This window comes from Zea mays, chromosome 3 (genome assembly GCF_902167145.1).
Source record: "Zea mays cultivar B73 chromosome 3, Zm-B73-REFERENCE-NAM-5.0, whole genome shotgun sequence".
Classification (NCBI taxonomy): Eukaryota; Viridiplantae; Streptophyta; class Magnoliopsida; order Poales; family Poaceae; genus Zea; species Zea mays.
This window is the reverse complement of record NC_050098.1, coordinates 165,004,906-165,026,245: the sequence shown is the minus strand read 5'-3', so window position 1 is coordinate 165,026,245 and position 21,340 is coordinate 165,004,906. Positions and strand designations below refer to the sequence as shown.

General features: G+C 41.5%; 2 protein-coding genes across 3 annotated transcripts; one reads left to right on the top strand and one right to left on the bottom strand.

The window, feature by feature from the left end:
- Nucleotides 1–1,387: 1,387 nt before the first annotated feature.
- Nucleotides 1,388–7,641, top strand: LOC100273881 (uncharacterized). Of its 2 annotated transcripts, none has more exons than XR_004856908.1 (19): nt 1,388–1,677; nt 1,843–2,035; nt 2,119–2,208; nt 2,343–2,399; nt 2,511–2,580; nt 2,873–2,937; nt 3,325–3,379; nt 4,339–4,466; nt 4,557–4,672; nt 4,804–4,873; nt 5,162–5,263; nt 5,364–5,453; nt 5,538–5,686; nt 5,941–6,052; nt 6,124–6,353; nt 6,602–6,682; nt 6,760–6,984; nt 7,086–7,208; nt 7,289–7,641. XR_004856908.1 is itself a non-coding variant. In NM_001148275.1 (19 exons), the coding sequence occupies exons 1-19, from the start codon at nt 1,526–1,528 to the stop codon at nt 7,403–7,405; spliced, it is 2,079 nt and encodes a 692-aa protein (NP_001141747.1). In that variant the 5' UTR covers nt 1,485–1,525; the 3' UTR covers nt 7,406–7,639. The 2 variants fall into 2 exon arrangements, 1 of the variants encoding a protein (NP_001141747.1); NM_001148275.1 differs by having other exon boundaries at nt 1,485–1,677; nt 6,124–6,207; nt 7,289–7,639.
- A 6,481-nt stretch (nt 7,642–14,122) lies between these two features.
- On the bottom strand, nt 14,123–19,688 carry LOC103650860 (ABC transporter B family member 26, chloroplastic). The gene is made up of 18 exons (XM_008676453.4): nt 18,985–19,688; nt 18,748–18,872; nt 18,255–18,297; nt 18,113–18,157; nt 17,888–18,010; nt 17,700–17,803; nt 17,457–17,511; nt 17,295–17,365; nt 16,790–16,892; nt 16,458–16,668; nt 16,302–16,375; nt 15,872–15,928; nt 15,706–15,780; nt 15,536–15,610; nt 15,172–15,453; nt 15,003–15,067; nt 14,864–14,924; nt 14,123–14,716 (listed from the first exon to the last, which is right to left on the bottom strand). The coding sequence occupies exons 1-18, from the start codon at nt 19,384–19,386 to the stop codon at nt 14,636–14,638; spliced, it is 2,052 nt and encodes a 683-aa protein (XP_008674675.1). The 5' UTR covers nt 19,387–19,688; the 3' UTR covers nt 14,123–14,635.
- Nucleotides 19,689–21,340: the final 1,652 nt, after the last annotated feature.

The window sequence follows — 21,340 nt, the reverse complement described above, 5'->3', positions numbered from 1 at the left end:
AAAGTAATTCTCACTATGTTCGTTGATTGGGGTAAAGCACTAGCAAGTAGCTGATTATAATAACCTAACCCCAAAAAGATAATCAAGGACAAGATAAATAGAAAGCTAGTCAATCCTTAAGTTAATCATAACATGTAGGACAAGGAATTATAAAGTACATAGAATATAATAGATCAGAGGACACTTGCCTGCACCAAACTATTGCTGCTTAGGGGCTTGTTCTGCAACTTCCTCGGCCTCCGCAGATGGAACGTTATCTAAGCGAGTGTGAACATACATTCAACATTCTTAGATTAGAAAGAAACAGTACACCATACAAGGGAAACCATGTGCAATACAAAATAACGCTCGCTTCTATGGTCATACGAGAAAAAGAAACACCAAGATCGAAGCTACGATTGAGAATTTATCGTGTCTACATTATGCAAATACGAAACAGAACATTTAATTCAACATACTAGCCTTAATCAACATTTATTAAATGCAACAAGAGCTATCGCCTAGTTTTTAATTAATTTGCTACGCCAACAACTTTTAGTTGGATAAATAATTCAAATAACGTTAGCGACTATAATTGAGATGAAATAACGGCGCGAGACGAAAAACGCAACGTGCGAAACAGCATGACAACACGTGCACGGTACGCGCATAGCACGCGTACGGCGCATAGGTCGACACTACACGCGAGAACTAATTAATATATATCATGATTAAACTAAACAATTATTTAATAAAGAATAATTTAGTTAAGATTAACAACGCTGATGTGATTTATAAATGCGCAAGTTAAAACCCTAAATTAGATTTAAAATGAAATGTCGTTCTATTAACCTTCGACCAAACAAACGTTTAAATAAATTAAATAAAATATGCAACAACATAGAATATTACCAGTAGACAATTTTAATATGAATCGGATTTAAACGCAAAAGTTATCGCAGTTTTAAATTGAAATGAAATTCTGCACATATTTTTAAAATTCCCCAGGATAACTGCGCCACACTTTGCTTAAGGTAACTGCGCCACACCTTGAGGAGTGTAAAGGTCTGTTTGGTTCGTGACTAACCACACCAAACTTTGCTTAAACTTAATTGTTCGAATTGAAGAAGACTTTTAAGTTAGACAAAATACGGTAATTTAGGTCCTATTTGGTTCACGAAATGTAACGTAAAGGGTAATGGTAATGGTTTACACTCGATTATGGACGGTAACAAGTTTGAATAGTCCGGTATCAATTTTTAGTATGATATCTGATTACGATTAAACTAAAACAAACATGATTTAATGTTATCACTTACCCATTACGTTATAAATATTTGAACCAAACAGTACCTAGAGAGGGAACCTAACAAACACCCATCTCAAAGCATCCAACTCTCCTCCCGAGCGCAGACGTCGAGACGGCAGTATGATCTGGCGAAATATTTATAGTCGTCCCCTTCTAACCTCCAGATCTGGCCACTCCCACATGCCCCAGTCTCCTAAACCCTACACATCTCTCTCGGCCACGGTAATTGCCATCGCCATGGCCGGGAGGCGCCCGGCACCGGTGGCCATCCTCCTTCTCCTCGCCGCGGCATTCGCCCCCATCTCCTCCGCCGTTCGCCCAGTCTCCGACGCGCACAGATCCGCTGCCGTGGAGCTTTTCGCCCCCTCCGCTGACGGATCCTTCGGCGAGTAAGTGTATTACCAACTCTCGAGCGCCTTACGTCTTCCCGATCTCGGCCACCCCGCCCCGCGGACACAGTAGCCATCAGCTGGGCGCAGATCGATCTGCCTGATTGAAATTCATGCTTATGTGTGTTTATTTCCTGGTGGTTTTGATCTGCGTGCACTGTGCAGTTTGGAGAGTACGTATGAGGCGGTGAGGACTTTCCAGATACTCGGGCTGGAGAACTATAAGAGTCTGTCTGGGAAGGCGTGCAAGTTTGCCGCGGAGAACCTGGCTTCCCCCGGTTCCACCACGAAAGATCTGTTCCATGCTGTCCGGATCAGTGGCGCGCTTGGATGCGCTGTTGATGCCGGCGTGTACGATGTGGGTGCTAGCTTTAGTGGTCTCGATGTTGCTACATGTACTGTGATGATTGATGCGGCTTTGAGTATTGTTCATTTTGGCAGGGTGTTGTGGCGAGGCTCAAGGCAGTGATTCAGGATACTAATTCCCTGTTGGAATTATACTATCCTGTGGGAGGTTTGCTTGGCATCAAGGTCACTTCCTCTAATGCACTTTGATACTTCTCTGTTACTCCTACTCATGGGTTCATGGCTACTCCTATGTACTTAATTGAATTTCATGTTGTAATTGATGATTTTTTGTTGTTCTTTACCTTTTCTTTTTGCAGGAACAAGGCCATAATGTTGTTCTGTCTGATGCAGAAGGTACATTCCATGCCACTAAGGTGATCACGATTTGATATGACAGTGGATTTTCCATATCTAGTTTTTGCAATGTGTATTTTCCTCTTTAATTCAGTGCTGTCTTATGTTTATATTTATCATTGTTATCATAGGCACTTAGCCAAAGTGACGGGAGATGGCGTTATGACACTGACAGTGCTGAGTCTAGCACATTTGCTGCTGGTAAGTGTTATTGTCTTCTTGGTGACCTCTGTTGGTAAATTGAAAGAATATTATTGTTTGTAGATTGGAAATATGACAATATAAAAGCCTACAGATGCAGCCCAACATGAGCCACCAGCAAATAAGGAAAAACTTATATTATATAAGTAAAAGGCATTAATATTTTGCTTGCATTCTGCACATTCCTAGTTAGTCCATCTCTTTCTGTAGTTTTTTTTCAGCTTCAAGTCAATTCGACTGCAAAAACAATGCATGCCACTGATGTTTACTTAATAATAATGTACTATCACAGGTATTGCACTAGAAGCATTAGCAGGTATTGTTTCACTGGCAGATGCAGCGGTTGACCCATCCATGGTGCGTATGCGCTCTTTGGTTGTTAATAATGTATAGCTGGCACATCATTTTGATGCCCCATTTATCCAAAATACTTATGTCACCCTCACCACCCACAAATCTATTGCAATATCTGGTATATGATGACCTGACATGATTTATAACCCTGTTAAAAGAGGCACATTCCTGCATTCTTTGTGTACAATATGATTTGTTCTTTTGATGATCCCAGGATATTTAGGTGTATGCTTGTGCTGGATGCTCAGTTTTCCTTTTTTTCCTTCTAAAAATTTGTGGGTTAAAGGTCCCGATATGATATATGTATATAGCTATTTATGCTTTGCATTGTTTTCTGCCACTATTCGTCAGTAAGTTTTGCTGATTGATGGTCTTGATATATTCCATCAGATGGGAGTGGTTAAAAATGACGTCGTGAAGCTGTTTGACACCATCAAGAGCTACAGTAAGTTTCTAGCTTTCCTTATTTATGACAAAAACTTACAGCAGAAGAGCTTCAGAAAATGCACATAAAATGAGTGGGATTTGTCCACCTTTTGTGAACTTCAAGTTTTCCACCTCATAGCAACATAGGATCCCTCCTCTCCTCACCACCTAATTCTGGTGCTGATACTGCGGCTATGTCGCGAAATTGCTGAGTATTTGGGAGGACTGAATTACAGATTTATGTGATCAGTACTCTACATATACGTGGCCAATGGGCCGTGCCGTGCCGGCACGACCTGAGCCCGTCACTGGCTGTGCTGATATAATCGGGTCAAGGCACGACATGGATAAATAGCGGACCGTGCCGTGCCTGCCCGTGGGCCAAATTCTGATCCCAAGCATGGCCAGACTAGTTTTAAAAGGGCCCTGCCGTGCTACCGTGTCGTGCTACCATGCCGGACGGCCCAAGGCCCGCCTTGTAACAGAGCTTGAAAATAACTTATTTTTTCCTATTTTTGTTGGTCATTTTTCTCCATTTTTTGTAACATAACCCGAAAATAGTTTGAAAGTGAGGGTCGAGTTAGTCATATTTGTATATGTGGTGGGCTAAATTAGGACAAGTAAGGTTGGGCCACAAACGGGCTGTGTTGGGCCGTGCTCGGTTTGATGGGCTATCCGTGCCTAGCATCATGCTAAATGGGCCGTTCCCGTGCCACCTGATGGGCTTGTACCTAAGCCCAAGCATGGCCCATGACGGGCCTCGTGCTGGCCTGGGCACGGTTACTATCGTGTCGTGCCATGGCAAAATGCTCGTGCCTCGTGCCGGCCCATCTAGTCATCTATAACTCTACAAAAGGATTTTTTTGTCTTTTTCTTTTTGGGTAGGGTGGTGGTGGGGAGGTGGGCTAGTGAATTCATGATCAGCTGAATTTTGTATGGTTACTTGGTGTACTAGTTTCTTATGCTATCTGTACTCAGATGATGGGACCTTCTACTTTGATGAAAAGCATGTTGATGCTACTGAATACAAGGGCCCTATAATCACATCTGCTTCAGTGGTGCGGGGTGTCACCTCTTTTGCAGCTGTTGTTTCTGGAAAATTGAATGTGAGTATTTTTTTACCCCTGGCACTTGTTACTTGTTCACTAAATTTATGTGTAAGCACCTTTCTTATGTAACTATACTCAAATGTACAGATCCCTGCCGAGAAAATACTTGGCCTGGCAAAATTCTTCCTTGGTATTGGGCTCCCAGGTAGCGCAAAGGATTGCTTTAATCAGATTGAGTCTTTGTCATTCTTGGAGAACAATAGGCAAGTTTTTTTTTATTGTTCTCGAGGATTGTGCATATTTGTTCTGCTTCTATTTGATATTGGTGAATTAGCATGCCAATTTTTGGTCATGTTGCAAGTTTTTTTGCTTATCTATTTTCTGCATTTTCTAGGGTCTTCGTTCCGTTGATACTATCACTTTCTTCCAAAGTATTTTCATTGACTTCGAAAGATCAGCTCAAGGTGATAATTACATTCATATCTTGTATTCTGTAGCTAAAGGGATAACATTCAGTGTGAAAATGACATATGGGGCCTGGGACCATAATCTACTGACATCAGATGTTTTTTTTCTGATTACTACACTTCTCTGGTATTTCCGAGCAATTTGCCCAATGCTAGATTTAGTATGCAGTGAGTAAAACTGTACAGTATGTCGATGCACTGTTGCTACTCTTTTGAGTTTGTTATATATTCAACAAAGTGTTAGTTAGCCCCAATTCTGTTGTCCTCATTACATGATCTTTTCAGGTTGAAGTTACATCAGTTTTTGGATCTGCTGCACCTTCACTCAAAGTGAATCTTGTGCAAGTGTTGGGATCTGACTCTAAAGTCATCACCAGTGAGAACAAGGCATATAGCTAAATCAGTGGCTTCCTCTGGCAACTTCCTTGTCATTGTTTTTGTGTGTTGCAGCTCCAATTCTCTAGCATCATTCTCCTTTTTGTCTCAGGAACTTCAATACGACCTTGACAACAATGTCCATTACTTGGACATTGCTCCATTGAAAATTGATGTTGGGAAATACTCGATAGTTTTTGAGGTACTTGCACTTTGCATCTTATTTATAATTTTATATGATAGTAGTTGGTTTTCTTTATAATGGTGTTTACTTTCTGTACTCCAGATTTCACTTCAGGAACCAGAGCAGGAGACTGTTTATGCTACTGGAGGGAGAAACACTGAAAGTGTAATTGTCACAGGACTGATCAAAGTTGACAAGGCAGAAATAGGAATCTCTGACAATGATGCTGGGGCCGTGGAGTCTGTCCAAAAGTAAGGATTTAGAAATGATTTGAGTTCATGCTATTTCATTTAAAATGAGTAAGCTAAACCTTTAAAGCACATATTTTATTCTTGAATGTACAAGCAATTTCTGCAATATTTATAGCGTTTATCCTTGTAGCGTTTTGATGGCTGATCTTATCTAACTTAGTCATAATAACGACTTGGGTATATAATATAGTCTGCATTTTATTCTTCCTATTGAAGAGTTTAGCATTTAACGTTATCAAATTGCTTCATTTCAGGTTAGATCTTCTGAAAGATACAAAAGTGTCTCTTTCTGCAAACCATCTGCAGAAACTGTGTTTATCTTTTCAACTAACCACACCGCTTGGGCACACATTTAAACCTCACCAGGTTGCTACTCACCTCGTATCTGATACCATGATGGCAACTTTTTTCTTACATCATTTAGCAAATGTGTTCAGGTGTTCTTGAAATTGAGGCATGAGAGTAAGGTTGAACACTTATTCGTGGTACCTGGCTCTGCAAGGCAGTTCAAAATTGTTCTTGTGAGTATCTCTACACTGGAATTGGCTTCGTTAGTTCTTTGGATGCTCATAATTCATTGTGGCAATGTAGCCAATACTCTAGACCAGGCACTGAACTATCTTGAGAAGTTGCACCTATATACCAACAAAGTTTTTGAACCTGGAAGGTAATATTTAGGCAATGAAGCCTGTATTCGAGTTTTTACTCTATAGTCATGCTTATGGGAAGCAGCACTGCGGGTATGTAGGTGGCAACTGACAAATTGAGGTTTAAAACATCACCCAGTTGCATTTTGGTAAAGATAGGTTTCGTTCAATATGGTATATTGATGGAGTGGTTGAAATTTTCTGAAGCGTTTAAAGACATTGATTTCTGACATGGTTCCTTATATTGTGCTACTTTAACTTCTTGTAGGACTTCCTAGGTTTGGTGGAGAAATTTTACTACCTTTCTGGAAGATATGACCTTGAGCTTACCGTTGGTGATGCTGTAATGGTATGCAACCATATAATTATCTATACTCCTATATAGGGTCCCCATTTGTTTGCATTGCTGATTTTCTCTGTCTCCAGGAAAATTCATTTCTACGACCTCTTGGCCATTTGGAGTTGGACCTGCCAGATGCCCCAGAAAAAGCCCCACGTCCTCCTGCACAAGCTGTTGACCCATTCTCAAAATTTGGGCCAAAGGCAGAGATATCACATATATTCCGCGCACCAGAGAAGAGGCCACCCAAGGAGCTCTCGCTAGCGTTCACGGGTCTCACGCTTCTGCCGTTTATTGGATTCTTGATAGGGGTGGGTAAAATAGTCATTGGTACTTATGCATTTCTTACATTTGCTTCGAATCAAAGTTTCTGCCTGCTCCGGTGCGACTGATCGAGGCCCTTCTCCTGCAGCTCGTTCGTCTTGGAGTGAACTTGAAGAACTTCCCGTCCTTGCCAGGACCGGCCGCATTTGCCTCACTTTTCCATGCTGGGATAGGAGCAGTCCTGATGCTCTACGTTCTCTTCTGGATCAAGGTTTGCCTTGTTCCCTTGTGATGAATGTTCCTGTGTGAAAACTGGCGCTGACGTTCACTTCCATTTTGATTTCGGTGCAGTTGGACCTTTTCACAACTCTCAAGTACCTCGGCTTCCTCGGCATCTTCCTTGTGTTTGTGGGCCATAGGGCTCTATCCTACCTTTCCTCGGTGTCGACAAAACAGAAGACGGCATGAGTGGACAGAGTTTTTTCCGACCATCCATTTCTTGAGGGGGGGCCATTGCAGGCCCTTGGGTGTCTTATGAGGGAGGGCTCGGTTTATTTCAGTTGGCTTTGCAGAATACTGATAACTAGAAAAAGTAGTAGGACCTCACCTTCGTGTATTATGATGATGCACATACAATTTTCTGAGTAGAATGGATGTTGAATCATAGAACTAATGAATAATATGAACACTCGCCTTCGCCCCAAGTGCTAGTTTGGAAACTTAGGATGTGTTTGTTCACATGGCAGCTAGGAACGGTATTGGGATGATCCTATTCTAACCCTTAAACCTAAATAAAACAGCCTTATCTAAGAGATCGGGACCCACAGGATTCAGGATTTGCATACGTCCAGGGGTGGCAGGGAAAAGCTACGGGATAAATTAGATCTCCGTCCTGTCCGTCGCCTCCGCCTCCGTTGTGCCTGATCAATTTTTTGTGCTTTCTCTGATGTATGGTGGTGTGTTGATACTTTCCGATATCCTACACGTTGACTTACGAAAAAGGATCCTATCGGGCACTAGTTTGGATCCATGATTTTACACGAAGATTGGAGGAGACTGAGAGCTCAATCTCCTCAAATCTCTCACGAAAAAGGATCCTATCGGGCACTAGTGTGTGTCTGATTTAGCTCTAAGCTATTATATTTCACCTCTCCATATATGTCTGGTGTCTTAGTTTATATTTAAGGTGATTTGAGATAATTTCAGTCACCATTTTTATACCACCAACTAATAAAACAAATTATTACTTTTGTGATTTGTTATTTATCTTTGTGCCATGATATTTTTTTGTTCTTGTCTGACTATAGAAATAATTGTAAATTGTTGTTTTGCTAATACAAATCAGATTTGTAAGGTTTTTTTGGCTCATAATGGTCTTTCTCTCTTTTTAGCTTAAGTGTAGCTAGCTAGTTCGATGATACATTTAGTAAGGTCATGCTCAGTAGAGTATGCATATGGTCTTACAAAATACTGGTTTACATTGTAAACCTTATCGAGTAAAGTTTAGAGGGTGGGATAGGAAGGCTGTTGAAAATAGCCTAAACATATTGCTCTAGGTCTTCTTGCTACGAACATGTTAGAAGTGACGGTTCGATAGACTTTAGTGTGCCCTCTTATTTAAACTTAGAAGCCACCGTGCTAGGGGTAAGCCTTGCTTTGTTACATTGATTTTATAGATCTCAATTTACTGGACTAGAAACTTACCTTGTATTGTTATGAAGTATAAGCAGTTGCTGGAACTGTTTCTGGTTGTAGGCCTCAAGAGTCATGACCCTCTGCACGATCTCCACTCCTGAGTGTGGGCGAGCGGTCGTGATCTCACTCGTGTCCTCCATGTCTCCTCAACATGTATAAATATGGATGCAATAATGATATCATCAATTCTCAACTGATTGTAATTGTCATCTGCAATTAGATCTAAACACGTTATCAAACACTTGCTCTATAGAGTGAAACCAAAGGTAAAGGAGAAGAAGAAAAAATAGCAAAATTACGCAAAAGACAATCTGATGGAGGAAGAATTATGCCTAGTGGATAGTGGTAGCACCAACTCTATTCTGTGAAACAAAATATTTTCAGGCTCTCATGAAGAGGTCAACAAATATTTTGACAATCACTGGATGCGATGCAACAATAGCCTGCTCTGGACGAGCGACTATTACACCTCCTATGGATATACAAGTCACAATCGAGGATACTTTATTGTATCCCGATTAACTCATACCTTACTGAGTTTTCGAGATATTCGAAAAAGCGGTTTATATATTTCTACTCATACAGAAAATAATAAGATCCTTTTCTCATTTCCAAACCTTCTGCATATGGCTCTAACATTCTTGAAAGAATATGTTCACTTCCATTCGAATTGCACTACACATATATTAAATCAGTGCCTCATGTTACGTATAAAATGATTTTTTATAATGTCGACACATTCAAGACTTTGCATGCACGACTTGGTCACTGAAAGAGAAATAGAGTTAACCTTTTCTCAGTATTAATTTTGGTGGTTGAATGTCCAACACAAATATTGGACTAACTAGTTTGCTTTAGATTATATGTTCTACAGGTGCATAAAGGTTCAACACAAACCAATAAAAAGATTGAAGATATAGTTCAAATACAAAGGGGCAAGAAACCGAGTGTGCCCTGGTCTGGCGCACCAGACTGTCCGGTGTGCCACCGGACAGTGTCCGGTGCACCAGGACCGTACAATCTCAAACCAACCACTCTCGGGTTTTCGCCAGCGCGCTCCGCTATAATTCACCGGACTGTCCGGTGTGACAATGAAGCAACTACTTTTTCGCGCAACGGTCGACTGCAAAATCCGTTGACTCCGTCAACAGTGAAGAACAGTGCGCACAAAGTCAGAGCGCAGAAGTCAGAGGCGCACCGGACACTGAACAGTGCTTGTCCGGTGCGGCACCGGACTGTCCGGTGCCACTAGAGGACAAAGCCTCCAACGGTCAGAAGCTCCCGAACCCTAACGGTTGGGTGACATGGCTGGCGCACCGGACAGTATCCGGTGGCGCACCGGACTGTCCGGTGCGCCCATCGACAGCAGCCACCCCCAACGGTTGTTTGGTGGTTGAGGGCTATAAATACCCCCCAGCCACCGGCACTCCAAGAATCCAAGTTTTCCAAGGTTCTCATTCAATACAAGAGCTAGTGCATTCACTCCTAGACACAAATCAAAAGAATCAAAGCCTCTCCAAGTGCCAAATCCACTCCAACCACTTAGTGACTTGAGAGAGTGTTTTGTTCGTATTCTTTGTGCTCTTGTTGCTTGGATCGCTTTCTTCCTTCCTCATTCTTGTTCCCAAGTGAATTGTAATCAAAGCAAGAGACACCAAGTGTGTGGTGATCCTTGTGGGGTCTAAGTGACCCGTTTGATTAAGGAGAAAGGTTACTCGGTCTAGGTGACTGTTGAGAGAAGGAAAGGGTTGAAAGAGACCCGGTCTTTGTGACCACCTCAATGGGGACTAGGTTCTTTAGAACCGAACCTCGGTAAAACAAATCACCGTGTTCACTCGCTTTATTTCTTGGTTGAATTGTTTTCACCTCTCTTTTGGACTCGAATTTAATTCTAACGCTAACCCCGACTTGTAGTGTGTGCTTAAGTTTATAATTTTCAGATTCCGCCTATTCACCCCCCCTCTAAGCGACTTTCAGTCACCCTAAAATAGGAATGATGTGGAAAATCACAGGTAATTGCATTAGTCATGAATTAAAGTCTACTAAATTTCTCAAACCATCTGATTTCATATGTACATCATGCGCAATGGAAAAGCTAATCTTAAAACCAACCCCTCTTAAGATTCACATTGAATCACTCAAGTTCCTTGAATGAATCCAAGCGGCATTTGTGGACTCATACAACCATTATGTGGACAGTCAGATATTTTATGGTACTAATAGACGCATCTGCACGATGGTCTCGCGTGTGCCCTTTTGTCTACACGCAACCATGTCTTTGCTAAAACCATGACGCAAGTCATTCGATTGAAAGCACATTATCATGAACATCAAATCCAGAAAATCCGCTTAGATAATGCGGCTGAATTCTGTTCTAGAGCATTTAATGATTATTGTATGGCCCAAGGAATACATGTTGAACATTTTGTGCTATATGTACACACCCAAAATGGTTTAGTTGAATCTCTTATTGCAAATCCTTTACTTCATGAATGCAATTTACCTAATTCTTGTTGGGGTCATGTCGTTTTACACGCGTGATCTTATTTAACTTCGCTCAACTGCATATCATAGCACATCTCCGTTGCACCTGGTACGAAGAAATTCTCCAAGTATTTCCCATATGCGGAAATTTGGATGTGTGGTTTACACTCTAGTTTCATTGCCTCAGCGAACAGCTATGGGAACTCATAGGAAATTGGCCTCTATGTGGGATATCAATCCCCATCAATCATCAAATGCTTAGAGCCTCTAGTGGGGGATTTGTACATAACCCGCTTCGCTGATTGCATCTTTAACGAGGATCATTTCTCGTCATTAGGGAAAGAATTCAAGTATCTTAATGAATGACAGGAAATCAACTGGGATGACAAATCCATCTTGTCCTTAGTCCCTCGAACCTAGGAAACTGGACTTTAAGTTTAGAAAATTATAGAATTGCAACATTTTGCTAATAATCTGCCTAATGTGTTTACTGAATATAATGGTGTCACAAAATCCTTAAATCTTGTTGTTAATGTGCCTGGCCAAGTGGAGGTACCAAGAAAAACCATTCAATCATCTTCTCAACTAAAGAGGGGGAGGGATGCTAAGCAGGATAATGCTTCTAATAAGCGTTCAATGACAGAGAAAAACATGTGATCCTCCAAATCATTAAATGAAAGTCAACCATCGGTTGATGGACACCGAGTGGATACAGTACATCCACAAACCAGCACTCAAGTGCACATTCCAGATGTTGTTGGTACATCATAACCTTATGAATCTATTATTCCTATAAATCAAGAAGAATTTCATAGGGTACATGAGATTTCCACTAATTATACTAGTTCTGAATAATTGTATGATCATAGAATTACGATCGTCAATTCATGCTTCTCATAAATCATAGTCGTTAACCTTCGGTCTGATCTTGATCCTAAATTCATGGCAGTGTCAATAACGCTTTGACTATACCAAATAGAAGGAAGCACTAGACTTTGAATTATCCCCACTAGCAAAAAGACAGGTATTCACCTTAGTGATACCTATACCTCCCAAAATCCATCTTGTTGGATTCAAATGGATTTTCACCTAAAAACGGAATGAGAACAATGAGGTTGTGAGATATAAAGCAAGATTAGTTGCTCAAGGGTTTACCCAAAGACCAGACATTGACTACAATGAGACATATTCTCCTATTATGAATGGAATAACCTTCTGATATTTAATTTCATCGTCAACAAAAAAGTCTATTCTTGCAGTTGATGGACATCTTGACTGCATATCTTTATAGGTCACTAGATTCGGTCATATACATGAAAGTTCCTAATGGAATATCTGTACCGGATAATAGAAAAAATTGTAACATGTTTTGTGTTAAGCTCACCAAATCTCTATATGGCTTAAAATAGTCAGGGAGAATATGGTACAACCGATTAAAGGAATTCCTTATGAATATGAGTTATTCTAACCGTGATGATTTCCGATGTGTCTTCATTAAGAAATCTTCTATATGTTTCTGCATCATATTAGTATATGTAGATGACTTAAACATTCTCAGTCATAAACGTGATATTGATGAAGCACGTAATCTTCTAAAGTCAGAATTCGATATGAAGGATTTGGGTAAAACCAAATTTTGATTAGGTTTACAACTTAAGCATCTTCCAACGGGTATTCTCGTTCATCAGTCTGCTTATGCCTAGAAGTATTGAGTAAATTAAGTATGGACAAAGCAAGATCACAAACTGGATTTATATTTCTGCATGGTGGAACTGCTATTTCTTGAAAGTCTTCTAAACAGACTCTGGTAACTACATCCACTAATCATTTAGAAAATATTGCCTTGTATGAAGCCTCATGTGAATGTGTCTAGCTTCGAAGGGTGATTAATCACATTCAATCATCATTTGGTATTTATTCCATTGAATCACCCACCATTATCTATAAAGATAAAACAACTTGTTTTGCTCTGATGCAACAAGGTTATATCAAGAGCAATGTTACCAAACAAATCTCCCCCAAACTATTCTATCCTTACCAACTCCAACAAAGTGGTGAGATTAGTGTCATGCAAACTAAGTCTTGTGATAATCTCGCAGACTTATTCACTAAGTCGCTACCTTATTCCATATTTCTTAAAGGCATTGGTATGCGTCGACTTAGAGATTTGTTTGCATCAGGGGGAGTATCTCATAGATCGAACCTGATACTAACATCACATTGTACTCTTTTCCTATATGAGTTTTACTATACAAGCTTTCTCATATTAGGTCTTTGATGAGACAATGTCAACACAAGCATCATGTGTATGTTTCTTGATTTTCCCACCAGGGTTTTAGATAGAGATATCAAAGACGTATCATATACTGTTCATTTTCCTCCAATTTTTTTCACTTGATTGTTCTGGAGTATTGCACGATATATTATTGCAAACCTCATGTTTTACTTACATGGTTTTAAAGGAGATTATACATTATGGCCAATTGCTTAAGGGGAAGTGTTATGAAGTATAAGCAGTTGCTAGAACTACTTCTGGTCGTAAAACTCAAGAGTCGTAACCCTTCGGCAGTGGCGAATCTAGGATTTAAAGTTAGAGTGGTCCAATCTTATGAAAATCAAAATAAATAGATGAGTTTACATTTTAAATCCTAATATATAAGAATCAAAGAAATAAATAATTCAAAAAACTTTATACTTTAGTAGGATCAAAATTGGATACGCCACTCCTGAGTGTGAGCGAGCGGTCGTGACCCTTGCCGATGTCCTACATGTATCCTCAACATGTATAAATATGGATGCAATAAAGATATCATCATTTCTCAACTAATTGTAATTATCGTTTGCAATTAGATCCAAACAGGTATGTTATCATGGATGAAGGGGCTGCCAGGGCAAAGCATAGTGCATCGTAACAAGGAGACCAATTTCTTCGTAAAATACAAACACGATTCTACGTGAATGGCATAGTCCCCCGATCCTAAAACAACCAAAAAAAATATTTCAATAGATCTTTAAATATATTTTTATAATAATTTATGTTGCTAATAATTTAAGTTACAAGTTTAACTATAAATATTATAACGTCAACTGTTTTGGGACGCAGGGAGTACATTTTTACACGAAAATTCAGGAAATAAGGCACACAGTGCTCGTAACAAAATTGGAGCGTTTCCTCCGTGTGTAGTGTAAGATAAGTTTCAGAGTTCCCGATAACAAGATAAAAACGCATATACACTTTGTTATGGAAGCTACTTTTACAATACTGGACCTCTTAGAAGTCTGTTCTCCATACTGCCGCTCTCGATGCTTAATGTGCTCGTCCTCGTGGGGGAAACCGTTTTGGTTTATTTTGATCAGTCACAAACCGTTTCTGGTTCATGGGAAAAACAATGCCAGCTTATTCGAGCTCCTGGGTCCAGGTCAGTTCTTGCAAAGAATACACTAATGACAGACGACTCTCCCTTCTGCCATTCCATTTAAAAAGAAGGCGTGCACTAAACCACATTCTGTGATCCAGGGCTACTTGAGATCGTCATTTTGTCGCCTGGCTAATCTTGAATATAGACCACCCTTCTCAATAAGATCAATGTGTTTACCATCCTGCAAAACCATACAGAAGCTTGGACGTAAGAACCCAAGTGATGGTGAAAGTGTATAAGATACTTGAGATCATGTATCCCTAAACGATCAGAACAGCACTAAAGTTTGCGCAATGAATTAATGAGGCAGCATCAGTGGAAAACATACCTCCACAATATTACCATTTTCCATCACAATAATTCTATCAGCTGTTTGAATTGTAGATAGCCTAAACAAGAAAAAAACAAATTATCAGGCATGTTCAAAAATCAAGATAGCAAACACATGTGTGTCTAGGATACATTACCTGTGTGCTATGATTACCACAGTTCTTTTAGCCTTTGAATCTCGACTAACTTTTGTGATGACGCTCTAGTTTGACAGAAAGATGTCAATAGATTTTTCCTAGGAACATTTGGAATGTACATACACCATTTGAACTCACAGGATATTCAAATTCCTCATTAATGATTTACCTTGACATAATGTTCACTCTCAGCATCAAGCGCACTAGTGGCTTCATCAAGCAGTAAGATAGATGGGTCCCTCAGAAGGGCCCTGGCAATAGCAACACGTTGTTTCTGACCTCCACTGAGAAGAGCATCATCAACGATGGTGTTATAACCATCAGGCAAAGCCATTATGAAGTCATGAGCATAGGCCTGCTTTGCAGCCCATATCACTTCTTCATGACTGACATCTCTTGGGCAACCATATTTAATATTAGAGCTGATATCCATTCGGAATAAGCGTGGTTCCTGAATATTCCAAAACATGGTTCAGTAAAACATAAGTCACATGCTGCACTTATAATGTATGAGGAATTAATTAATCTTCAACCTGTCCGACGAAACCAATTCTTTCCCTGAACCATCTGATATCAAGCTCAGTGAGCGGGACACCATCAATTAGTATCTGCATCATCACACAAGTGTGAGATATACAATCAAAGGATGACTCTGGAAGTGTGAAAAGCTGAGAGCCTGAGACCATAGTTAAGAACAGCTTACTTGCCCATTTGTAGGTTCGTATAATCTAAGTAGTAAATTGATTATAGTGCTCTTGCCACTTCCACTAAGACCAACCTATAAAGTTTACATCCATAAAGGTAGTAAGACATCCAATATCAGTCTGTGAGAATTAACTGCCAAAAAAATCAAGACCCCTCTGTCTTACAATTGCAACTACTTCGTTTGGATTCAGTGTTAAATTCAAGCCTCCCAAAATTGGTACCTGAAACAAAAAAGGGTAAATGAAGGGCCACATAAACCCTTGACAGCATTTCTAAAAAAGATAGACTGAGTATTGGTGACTCCGACATGAGTGGGGTCTACGGAAGGAATAACTGAGGCAAGCCTTATCCCTGCATTTTGCAGAGAGGCCGTGTCAAACCAAACTGCGCTAGGCAAGCCTTCTCAGTTCTCACTACTGCGCTAGGCATGTCCTTTCCTTGCCAGCATTTATAATTACAAAATCTACATACTTTAGAGTTCATCCTTACATTTTCTTTAATTTATCTGGGATATTAAATGTTATGATCATAAGTACTAGTTCATTAACAGTACTTGTAAACATAAAAGTATAAAAAACTGTGGTGTAAGCGTACCGTAGGTCTTGATGGATATGAAAATGATACATCAGCATACTGAATTTGCCCTTTCAACTTCTCTAACTTGAGGCCTGCAATGATGAAAAGCTTTATATTACTGAATTGCTATGCCTCCAAAGAATTAGCCTTACAGTCATGCACACGTTTTCTTGCCTTCAGAGCTAAGCTGCTTGCTAGGAAGGAGATCCATTAAACGAAAAACTTTTTCACTTGCTCCGACAGACTGCATCAGGGAGGACCAGTTGTCCCCAATCCACCATGTGGACAAAATTAGCCATTCAGCATAGAGTGTGAATTTTGTCAACTGCTCAGCAGTTAACTTCCCAGACATGATTGCTAGGCCTCCAATCACCACTCCAATGACCTACGCAAAGCTTATTTGCAGGAGTACTTCATCAGTAGTGTAAAAACTTTAACCTCACCAGATAATATTACAAATTACTCTGATGGTTAGTTATTAAAAAACACATTAGCAGAGGAGATACCTGAGTAGAATGGTATAGATAGTTCAAGCTCAGGCTCCAGCCTCCATAAGCCACTGTCTGCCGAAAGCTCACATCATACAGCTTATCAAGCCAGTTTGCATACCTATGGAAGACTCAAATGTAACTGTTTACTGTGTGTGCGTGTGTTATAGAGAGATCGAGAGAGAGAGATAGATAGAGAGAGAGAGGGAGAGAGGGAGAGAGGGAGAGAGAGAGAGAGAGAGAGAGAGAGAGGGAGAGAGAGAGGGAGGGGGAGGGGGAGGGGGAGGGAGAGGGAGAGGGAGAGGGAGAGGGAGAGGGAGAGGGGGAGAGGGGGAGAGCGGGGGAGCGGGGGAGAGAGAGAGAGAGAGAGGGAGGGAGAGAGAGAGAGAGAGAGAGAGAGAGAGAGAGAGAGAGAGAGAGAGAGAGAGAGAGAGAGAGAGAGAGAGGGAGGGAGGGAGGGAGGGAGGGAGGGAGGGAGAGAGAGAGAGAGAGAGAGAGAGAGAGAGAGAGAGAGAGAGTTTGCCTTTTAAACTCCTGCTTTTCTGTTCCATATACTCGCACTGTCCTAACCAAAGTTATCACCTCTTGAGCAACCTGATTCACATCCATGTAACATATTAAGGTGTACAAAGGAAACGAAATTGACTTTAGCAAATGTCTTATTTGTCTGATTACAAAATCTTACATTATTGGCGTTTGCGGTGAACTCCTGTGCAAATTTAGCTGCCCTTTTCTGAAACCTACCAATGAAGTAGTAATGTGATGGGTTGATTTCTCTCATATACACCAAAAATGCAAGCAAACAGATATATTTCTATCAAAAGCCCTTATTTAAAAAAATGCGCAGCACTAACAATCGAATGAAACATAAGATGGTGCTAGAGTTTACAAACAGACAGCTGAAGGAGATAAAGGAGTAAACTTGTACCGTCCATGAACTAGCATAATTGCTGATAGAGTTGCACAAACAAACATTGTACACAATCCGAGAGGCCAAGATAAGACTAGCAGATAAATTAATGCACCTGCACCCTGACATAAATTAATGAAATAGAAGATGAGCTTTTAAAACACTGAATGGTGTTCAATCAAAGAATTCCAAAATAATTTTTTCACCTGAAGTAAATTGCGTGAAATCAGGTTAAGGTCATTGCCTATAACACGAGACACTTGTTGGCAGTCCGAACCAAGTCTACTTGTCAGATCTCCTACTGTTTCTTCATCAAAAAAGGAAATATCCTAGCACAATGTAAATACAGTAAAAATCCTAGTAGTATGGTTGAGCGGAAAAATGAATAATAAGTTTTATTTCAGCTTCCAGATTTCTGTGTTCTTTCTTACCTGTGAAAGAATGGAATCAAATAACTCCTCTCTCATCCGTTTAACCTTAGAAAAATTCAGATGATGGGTGTCAGATATAGATCATATGAAAGATTATGGAATGGACAAACTTGTTAGCATGAGGAATCTAACATGGTTTTACCAATATCATGTTTGCAACACCAAAACAGCAACTTCGTATGCCACTGCAAGTTAGGGACACCATTACATAAGCAACCTCATTTGTTTCACAAAACCATGCAGAATGCAATAATCAATTTTAATAATTCAGTACAGAGTATCATAAAAAGTTCCTCGTTTCTGTTTGTGTGCGTTTGTATATGTGCATTTTTCATAATGGCCTGTAGCAAGCATAATTTTCTCTATGACCCGCTTTTTTAATCATCATTATATTGCACATACATGAGAACTTCTCAACTCCCAAATGTGTCAGAGTATGCTTCCAAACTTTGCTGATCACAGAGCTTTCAGAACGCTACAGTACAAACTACAGTCTGCAAAACAACACGTTTTACTGAGACAAACAGTAAAGCCCATGGTCAGCTACTTCCATTGACTGTGAGCAAACATGTGAGTTGAATAGCAAATTGTGTGTCGTTTTATACCATAGACAATATGAGCAAAATATAACGAACCTAAACACCCCGGAAACCAGACATAGGACAACCAGAAGCTTGGCATTTCGGTAGAACACCGCGCCTCCATTCTGCGCAGAGAAAATGGACGCTGCAAGGAGATGTGGTATGGCGATCTCCGAAAGCTGCAATAGCAACCAAACCATATCACTACGCTCATCAACGAACACTGAAAAGTAGATAAATCACTAGTCAACCATAGTCCATAGCACACTGCTATGGCTGGGAAAGCGTTACCGCAGCGCCGACGAGGGACGCGAAGCCGACATAGATGACCAATCTGTCGCCGGCAACGAGGGCCCACATCCGCCTGAGCGCGGACACGGCGGTGGTACCGCTCCCCTCTGCGCGGCCGGCCCCGTCCCCGGCCTCATCGCCGTCCTCGAGGCGCCACCAACTGCCCCCGGGCAGAACGTTGCGCAGGCGCTCGATGAACTCTCCCACGACGACGCGGCGCCGGCCGAGGCCGCCGAACTCGCCACCGATCGCCGCGGCGGCGCGGATCCTCGCCGGCCGCAGCGCCCGCAGCCTCCGCCGGCTTGGGGCCCGGAGCGGCGCCCGCCTCGCGGCCAGGGTCAGCGACAGCGTGGGAGGCCCCGAGGCCGCCGTAAGGAGCAGCATCGCAGCCGGAGGCGGCATTTCGCGGTGCCGAAACACCTCGCGCGAGACTCGATCTGGACCCCGGCTCGCGGCCGCGCGACCTCAAATAACGAGGCGAGGCCAAGAGCGACGTCAACGGTTGCGTCCTCGCCGGAGCTGAGCTGGGTTGGGTTGCCGTGCGCGGCACTGCCACCGCGAGTCCGCGACGCCTCTCCTCCTGAGTCCTGACCTCCTCCTCCTCGTCCGGCTGCGCTGCCTCGCAGATTTTTTTTTCCTTCCTCGCTGACTTTTTCAGTCTTGTGTTGTGTCTGGGATCGAAAAAGGAAAAAAAATAAATAATTTGTGTGCCGTTTTGTTTTCCACGCGCGTGTTTGCGTAGCGAAAGTGCTCGGTTCGGTGGTGGTGGAATTTTTAGGATTTTGGAAATGTGTATGGCTATGATTAATTTGCGAGGCTTTTGGATTGGATTTGGTTTACGCTACGCCTCGAGGGAACGGGCTTCTCTGTGGTCGTGATTTGCGAGCAGCAATTGCTGCATAGCCTGCAGCTGCCTCGCAGTCGCAGACAACAGGGGCCTAGCTGCCTAGCCAGTGGTTGCCTCTAACTCTCTTGCCTGGTTGTGGACTCTGGGGTTGAGTTCCGCGGGTTTTGTTTACAGGGACAAAATTCGTTTTATTACTTTATCAATTAGCTGTAACCATTTTTTCTTGATTAAACTCTAAAGCCAGATATCTAACCTCTGAACTCTTAAAACCGTTCAAATTATCCTTTCGATATAAGTGTCGGTCTCAGAGGCACTATAACAAACTAGAAGGTCCAAATCCAATAAAAAAACCTAGTAGCTGAAGGTTCCAAATAAAATGTAGCTAATAGTTAGTTGATTTATTCTAGCTAAAATTTATTAGCTAACTAATTATTAGCTCTAAAGATTTTAAATAGATTATACATTTCTTCTTTTTGTGCCAAGCTAGCTGCTGCACTCCATCTCCGAGATGCAAACCATCCTAGCTGACAATCAAGTGATGGTCTCTTCTGTTCCTGCTAGATCTCCCTGCACTAGTTCTAGACAGTTTGGTTCTATAGCACCAAACTTTAGTCCATATTTTATTGTTAAACGCAGAGACTAAACGAAGGACTAAGGAAGTGTTTGGTTCCCACCTTCTAAATTATAGTGACTAAAGTTTGTTCACTATTGTCAAAGACTTTCAACGAAACGGGCCGGAAGAGTTGTTTGCTGCGGTTGAATTAAAGTCGTTTGAATTGTAGTTGCAATCCATAAAAACAAAATACCGTAAAGAAGTCGGCAGGTAGATTAATGCCGCAGCCAATAGGCCGACTAAGAAATTTTAGCCTCACTTGCTCCGTCCCTTAATTTTGTAGTAGTTATTTAGTACCTTGGAGTCCGAAGCGGCTTCACGATGTAATTCAAAAACAGTGACACGCTAATTGTATGTCCAAAGATACACTGTTAGGATTTATGGGCTTGGCCCAATAAAAAAATTCAAATAAATCCCAGAAAAATCTCAAAAGCCCATACAAGAGGATGGCTAGAGGATAGGTGGAACCATTAGCACCATATTGCTAGCAATAGTGGAGTAGAGCTAGCTTAAATATGGAAGCCACACTCACTCACCAAGTCATGGATGAGAGGAGAGAGTGTGGAGAGCCACACGCGCGCGCTCGCTCGCCTGGCCGGGGCGAAGGGCGTGGGCGCACGACATGCGCGTGAATGGTCCGTCGAAATCCGGCCCCTCGCCTTGCGGGGGCGCGGCTACCTTTTGCCGTTTGATTTTTTGGTTTCTTGGCTGTTACGCTTATCCTAACCGATCGCTATAAAATCTCAACTGATTGCGAGATTTTCGTGGGCGGATAAGCACGGGGTCGCGGACTCAGCCCTATAAAAGGAGCCCAGCAGCCAACCTCCAAATAATCCCAGTTCGCTTTCGCCTCTCTTCATATCTAAGTTGCCTTTTAGTTCCCTTCGTCCCGACCG

Bases quoted from the DNA above. Each gene is read 5' to 3' on its own strand.
- LOC103650860 (XM_008676453.4), bottom strand. From the start codon at position 19,386: ATGCCGCCTCCGGCTGCGATGCTGCTCCTTACGGCGGCCTCGGGGCCT. The intron at 17,804-17,887 runs GTGAAAAAATTA...AATTTATGTCAG, and splicing joins TTTCACGCAATTTACTTCAG to GGTGCAGGTGCATTAATTTA. The intron at 16,376-16,457 runs GCAAGAAAACGT...TCATCATTGCAG, and splicing joins CAAGCAGCTTAGCTCTGAAG to GCCTCAAGTTAGAGAAGTTG.
- LOC100273881 (NM_001148275.1), top strand. From the start codon at position 1,526: ATGGCCGGGAGGCGCCCGGCACCGGTGGCCATCCTCCTTCTCCTCGCC. The intron at 2,400-2,510 runs GTGATCACGATT...TTGTTATCATAG, and splicing joins GTACATTCCATGCCACTAAG to GCACTTAGCCAAAGTGACGG. The intron at 4,673-4,803 runs GCAAGTTTTTTT...TGCATTTTCTAG, and splicing joins TCATTCTTGGAGAACAATAG to GGTCTTCGTTCCGTTGATAC.